The sequence below is a fragment of the Otolemur garnettii genome, unplaced genomic scaffold (genome assembly GCF_000181295.1).
Source record: "Otolemur garnettii isolate 467f Iridium unplaced genomic scaffold, OtoGar3 scaffold00001, whole genome shotgun sequence".
Taxonomy (NCBI): Eukaryota; Metazoa; Chordata; class Mammalia; order Primates; family Galagidae; genus Otolemur; species Otolemur garnettii.
Window position 1 is genome coordinate 4,970,876 of NW_003852396.1, and position 7,056 is coordinate 4,977,931.

Here is a 7,056-nt window from a genome sequence, read left to right on the forward strand (position 1 = left end):
GCAACCTCCAGCTCCTGGGCTTAGGTGATTCTCCCGCCTCAGCCTCCTGAGTAGCTGGGACCACAGGCATCCACCACAACGTCTGGCTATTTTTCTGTGGCAGTTTGGCCAGGGTCAGGTTTGAACCTGCCACCCTCAGTATATGGGGTCGGCGCCCTACCCATTGAGCCACGGGCACCACCCAAAGAATTTTTCAAAGAATTTTTTTACATAAATCATTCTGCCTTAGATAAGCCAGAGTCTTTCCTGGTGCAAAAAACATGTTATATCATGTATCTTAAGGTTTCACTTTTATTTTATAGGAGAAAGGAGTTAAGTGAGAAATGCCCACTTTCCATGAAAGTGCACACTTTTATTTAGTATTTGTTTGTATGTTTTTAAGAAAGAAGAAAAACATCTATTCACAATTGAAAAAAAATACGGTTATCTCTGTACTGTTAGTGCTATGCTTCCCAGAAAATAATGACACAGAGATGATTCTATGATGAAATGTTGAATGGTAATTGTATTAACAGCAATTACAGCGAAGTGTTCTCTTTTGGGTCATTGTGATCTCAAAACACAATTCAGGTCATAATTATTCCATAGTTTTCTTTTCTATTTTTGTGTCTAATATCTGGGTCACGACTGTGCTTTACTTCTTCAGCAATAGGTATTCATTTAGGTCTTTTTTTTCTCTATTGAAATAATCCTTTAAATGCAATACACTGATTTAAAATGTAATATTAAGCATAATATAAACTTGTAGTAGCTGTATTGAACTAGATACATGCTTTTAGAAACCACTTAAGAAATTCAGTTAAAATAAATTGATGTCCAGAAGATGAAAAGGAAGGTGAGGCCGCAGAGTCCCCGAAGAGATATTACAGCCCCACTGCGACCACGGCTCACTGTATCTGTGTTGTGCGTTTAGGAGGAGAGGAAGTCGGTGTAGAAACCTCGCCTTGCTGTGTTTGCACATTGAGAGCGTGTGCTGAGTGAAGATTGCCTCTAATCCGAGGGATCAACACACATGCGTTTAAAGCCGTGAATTGCATAGATTTGTTTTTCTCACACATACAAATGCGCATGTTGTGTTATATCTATGAAGTTATAAAAGAGGTGAGCATAATACTCAGCACTGGAGAGGGGAGGAACAAGCTTTGGAGTTATAATTATAAATTGAATACATTTGATTATTACTATAGAAGTTAGTGTGCCTACATTTTAAATAATAAATTCACCCCCCAAGAAATACAGACCTGGAATTATTCTTTTTTTTAACTATTGTTTAGAATCATTAAGGGTATAAAAAGATTAGGTTATACTGATTGCATTTGTTAGGTAAAGTCCATCTTATAACTGTGTCCTGCCTCTGGAATTCTTTTTGTTTTTAGTCTAGTTCTTTTGTGAAAAGCTTAAATGTTCAAACTGAAACCAAGAATTACGTCTAACATCCTAAGCACTTTCTCCAATAATAAATTCCTCTCTGACTATGTGCTGTCATGTCTCATTCATTAACCTCTCATAATATGTTTAGGAAAGTTTGGTTAAAATTCGCCAAATATGTAAATCATTACTCATCTCAGAAAATGTAATGTATAAGATTCCTCTTAGAATGTTAGACTAGTGATTTATCTCTGTCATATATATCTAGCCCATGTTCTCAATTGTTTAATTTCATTGGTGATATTAATAAACAGTAAATTTGAAGTTTACCTTGTCTCGCTCTGAAGCATACCATTTTAGCATGATATCATTCAAATATTCCAAAAAATCTCTTTTATAATCTGTGCCTAATGAAAGTCATGGCAGAACATTTTCACAGAGCATTTCTGACAGTGGAAACATGATTCTACAGACGGAATTCAGAGCAGAATGTTTGTTTATAAAAATACTGAATTCCTATCATCTCTAAGGAACTATGTAAAAACTGTGTCATTGATAAACTTAGCCCACGAAAAGAGAAAGGGTGTATGTACCAAGATATGAATAGATTAATAAGCAATAATAGGAATACAAATAAAGTTACACATTATTCACTTCTGAGCCATTTTCTTTTCAAGAAAGTCTTTTTACATCATGCGCATGCAACATAATTTAAGGGAAGGCAGGTGGACTCCAATGCTAGATTCCCTCACACTTGGAAGTGACTGTTCCAATAGCTGTAATGCTCTCAGTTTAATCAAAATAAATGAGGCTAATCAATTCATAGAGTTTTTTCTAGAACTCTGTAAAATAAAAGTAGCAGGGTTGTCTCATTCACATTAATAGAAAAAGAACCCCGTATGTCCTTATTATGTGTAGTCAGAGCACACCAGTCCCCCTAATTTGGCAAATGCAGGTTTGGCTTGACAGCTGTGCTTAGCACGACGTGTAATGCAGAGGCAGGCTGGACACCAGACCCCCCAACCACTTCTGTTTCTCTTCCCACCATGAAAGAATGGACTTTATTTATCGTAAAAAGATCAATATTGGTAGGCAATATAAAGAAATAAAGCAACTACTTAATGTGTTAAAAATGCCATATTGTCTAGTTTCTTCCTACACCAGCAACTAACTTGTATGCACTCTAAGTTGAAATAAAGAATGCGGCAGCTCTGTGGATGGTATAGAATTATTTAAATTGTGGTATTTAGAATGGGATGGAAAAGGTCTATTTTCAAGGCCTTCCTCTCACTGCTTAATAAACAAAAGGAACTTTTGTCAGGATATTGATAAAAAAGCAATCACAAGTTAAAATAATAGTAATTCTCTAAATTCCTTTTTGTCTTCATCTAAATGCTGTGTTATGTTGACAGATCTGGGAAATTTTAGTGGCCGGACCAGAAGTGCAGTCTCTGTGAGGGAAGGCCAGGGGGTTGTTCTGATGTGCTCTCCTCCGCCTCATTCGCCAGGTATGGTGGGTCCCGTTCTATCTTGCTGCTGCTGCCTTTTGCTCTGTGTTCATTCCTTTAGACGGTGTCTTAATAGGAGAACATTGCAGGTGAAATGTGCATGGTTTTCTTGACAGTACCAGCATAGCAGATGGGTAATTAAAGATCCTGTACTGAAACACGGTTGGACAGGAGACTGAACTCTTATGATAAGATTGTTTCTTTGCTGTTCTACCTGTTGACTGCCATGGTTATGCCTCTGCCCACAGGGGGGAGGAAGGGGGAGGAATACATTGCCTGGGGCACAAGGGAAGTGATAAACTGAGAGAATGAGAACCTTTCAGAACTGTCTGGAGTGTCAGAGTTGAGCTAACTGAATACCAATGTGCACCTTGTTAGAGAAGATAAGCTGGGGACTTGGTTGTTTATGGTGCTGTTTGCCACGCTGGAATAAAAACTACTAAGAAATGCTTTCTGAGTTTCAAACCAAGCTATAATTTACTAATTACACTTTCGCTACTTGAGCTCTTGCCTGTATCAGTCATGATGATAGGTAAGTACTTGGTGGAGTTTGGGGAAAACAGAATAGTAAACTGTACTCATATTAATTATAGGCCCTTTTGCCAACTCACAGCTAATTATATTCATTTTAAGGCCTATAATTTGAGATGAGAACCTCTTTGTACCTCAGTATAGTTTTTCTGTGATACAATTTAAGAGTGGCCAGCATCAATTATCTCTCTCACTTATCAATTAGAGAGAGATTGAGGGAGACAGAGAAAGAGAAAGAAGGCACCAAATAGGAAAGAAAGAACTTTCCTAACAACTGGAAAAAAGAGAATGCAAGATGCTGATATTTCAATCTTTTTTTCTTTATTTCACATGGCTTTCATATATGTTTCTACATTATATTATCAATGGAGCCCAACTTAGTTTTATTGTATATAATTCTTTTTTTTTTGCAGTTTTTGGCTGGGGCTGCGTTTAAACCTACCACCTCCGCATATGGGGCCAGCATCCTTCTCCTTTGAGCCACAGGCACCCAAAGCTTTTTTTTTTTTTTTTTTTTTTTGCTGTTTTTGGCCAGGGCTGGGTTTGACTCCGTCACCTCTGGTATATGGGGCCAGCGCTGTACTCCTTTGAGCCACAGGTGCCGCCCACCACCCTGTAATTCTTAACAAATATAACAAAAGGACCAAAATCAATTTCTTCAGGTTTTTCCCTTTAACTGACCCCTGTAAATTTGTATTTAATTGAAAGGAAGGTACACTACATTTTAACTGAGAAATAATTTTGAAAACATTTTATTCATAATTATGAATACTTTCTGAGTTACGTCTACCCAATTTCTGTAAGTCAATTCAGTTCCTCGGATCCTTCTGTGAGCGGTTCAGGACTTTCTTGCCTACATCTGATCAGATCTGCTTTCCTTCAAGGCAGCATGTGTTTTAACTGTTTTCATGGATATGACAAAAATTTATAGCATGATTAGAGATATCCTACAGCATTCAGTAAGTTATGTTTAATGTTGGGTATTACACAGACTTAGTTCAAAGGGTCATATTGGATAAAGTATTAGAGATTACAAAAAGGAAGGAGGAAGAGGAGGAGGAGAAGAAAACACGTGCTCTAGAAAGGGTGAGTGAGTCCATGAGCACAGTGGACAGGAGCTGGCCACATGGAATGACCCTTGTGGAAACAAGCTAGATTTTCTGAGATATAATCCAGATTGAAAAGCTGTTAGAACATATGTTTAAAAAAGTGAAAAAGGAGAGCATGATATCAAAAGCAAAGCTGCAAGATTACACACAGATAAATTGTTCAATTAGCTGAGGAAACTATACAGAGAATATTTCTGACACATATAGTACAACAATTTATGTACGTGATATGATAAACGTGAGAGAAGAACATGTATTCACAACTGATTAGATAAATGATAACGTGATGTCTCATATATTGGCTCCAATATATGCAAAGTAAGATGACGTCTCAACCATCTTGTTTTACAAACAACCTCAGCCACTTGATCGAGGCCACGCAATCTGCTTTACCAACAGCTTCGACCTCTGCATTGCCACACTTACAAGCACCTAGTCCATGACCAGTAGCTCTGTCCTTTGCTCACTCCTGGTCGTGCCCTGAGTCTAGGAGTTTTTTAATCTCACGGAAATTGACAAGCCATTGATCCTAAGTAGTCTTCACTCTACTTTCCTGCCTTGGATTCTCACTTTTCTCCTTCCATCATCATCATCATTTTCTCCCATACAGCATCGATTTCCTCATCCTCCTTTTGCTCCATCACTTGGAAATTTGACACTTGGAAAAAACCTATTCCTGTGTAGCCAACTCTTAGTCTATGCATTCTTGAACCTATTCAGCTTAGATGACTGTAAAAACAACCAAAACTCCACCCCAGAAAAAAAAAAAAAGAAACCACACACACACAACAAAACAAAACAAGTTACTAGACTGATCTCAATTTAAAATCCACACCATGAACTTGAAACTCACCCTAAGTTTCCAATGTGGCTTTCCCTCTTCTCTCTCTGCTGATAACTACGCCTCCTATTCCATTGTGAAAAGGAAAGCAGAAGATAAATTCCAAAGCTCTTATCATCATCACACACCCATTAGCATCTGCAGCTATGCACTCTAACTTCCCGCTTTTTAGCCTACTATAGTATAAGCACTCCTAAGACTAGTCCCTTAATTTGTTAGTTTAGTTCATCCTTTTTTGCCCACATATGCAAGTCTTTTAAACAATTCTCCTTCTCTCCTCTGCATTTTTACCACAAATGGTTTACTTTTCTGGATTAGTCCCATTTGCACACAGACTTGTTATTCTTTCCTCCATCTAAAAATGAAACATTGGAAAACTTCCCTGACACACGTCCTTTTTCAGATACTACCTCATTTTTCCAATCTCCTGTAAGCAAAACTCTTCAAAAGCTTTGTGTAGACATTCTCTATCCAATTCCATTCCTCTATCCAGTCTCCCTACCACTCTTTCTCCCTATGTGTGTGAGTGCCCTCCCGCCTCTAATTGCTCTCTAACAGATTTATTCAGTTGCAATTTGTAATCCATAAATTTCAAAGATTTAAGTGTGCGATTCAGTGAGTTACAATAAATTTATACAATCATATCTTTATCACCAAAATTGAACCTGAGGACACTTCCATCATTTCAAAGTCACTCAACCCCTCTCCCTCTTGCCTCCTTCATGTCCCAAGGCAATTACTGCTCTCGTTTCTGTCTACATAATTTCACCTTTTCTTGATAGCTCATTTTAAAGGAATAATACAGTGGACAAGCTATGTGTGTTCATGTGTGTGTGTATGTGTCTTTGGCTTTCTCTCTTTACTTAGTAGAACCTGTCTGAGATTTATGTAGGTAGCGTCATGTATCAGTAGTTTCTCACTGTATATTGATGAATGGTATTTTGTTTTAAGGACACATCATGTTGTGAATTCACTTCTAAGTTGATGAAGATTTGGTTGATTTTCAGTTCTCATGTTGTTCACTTCTTTCTCCATCAAACACTTTTCTTCATTTAACTTAAAAGATTGCATGCTCTTGGTTCTCCTCTTCTCTCAATTCATAGCCTCCTTTGAAGATTTGTCTCATCTCCTCAAACTCTCATTATAGTCCCCCAAATGTCAGTGCTTTGTCTTCTTTCATTAATAAATCCTCACTTCAGATCACTTGGAAAATTATTCCTAGAAGCCATAACGATTCATGTTATATGTATTTTCATTTTATGCAATTCCCAAGAAAGGTGAGGGCATTGTAGAACGCAACAAGAAAAAAACAGTCTGGCATCTCTTGACATTGAAGTGGAACAGGCAAACCATTTGTCAGATGAGGTCTGGAATAGGATCAGAAAGGGTAGACATTTGATTCCTGACCATGCATCAAGCCTTAGAATCATTCCTCATGTCTTACTTTCTCTACACTCTATGCGCACACCACCAGCAATTCTATTGATGAGGCCTCATTTTTTGCTTCCTAGACAACATGTTCTCACTCTGTCCTCAGTGGTGGAAGGGGCAGAGATCTCTTGGAGGCTTCATTTATAATCTCACGTGTGAGGGTTCCACTCTCAGGACTTGATCACCTACCAAAGGACCCACTTCTTAATACCTTGACTTTGGGAGTTAGGATTTCAACATATGAATTGGGGGGGGGCACAAATATTCA

At 37.9% G+C, this 7,056-nt stretch overlaps 1 protein-coding gene across 1 annotated transcript in view; it reads left to right on the plus strand.

Annotated features, from left to right (window-relative positions):
* Nucleotides 1-7,056, plus strand: part of CNTN5 (contactin 5) — a 516,137-nt gene that overhangs the window by 91,907 nt on the left and 417,174 nt on the right. The window contains exon 4 of the mRNA XM_012801575.1: nucleotides 2,781-2,876. Coding sequence (XP_012657029.1) covers nucleotides 2,849-2,876 — 28 coding nt within the window. The 5' untranslated portion in view covers nucleotides 2,781-2,848. The remainder of the gene's footprint in view (nucleotides 1-2,780; nucleotides 2,877-7,056) is intronic.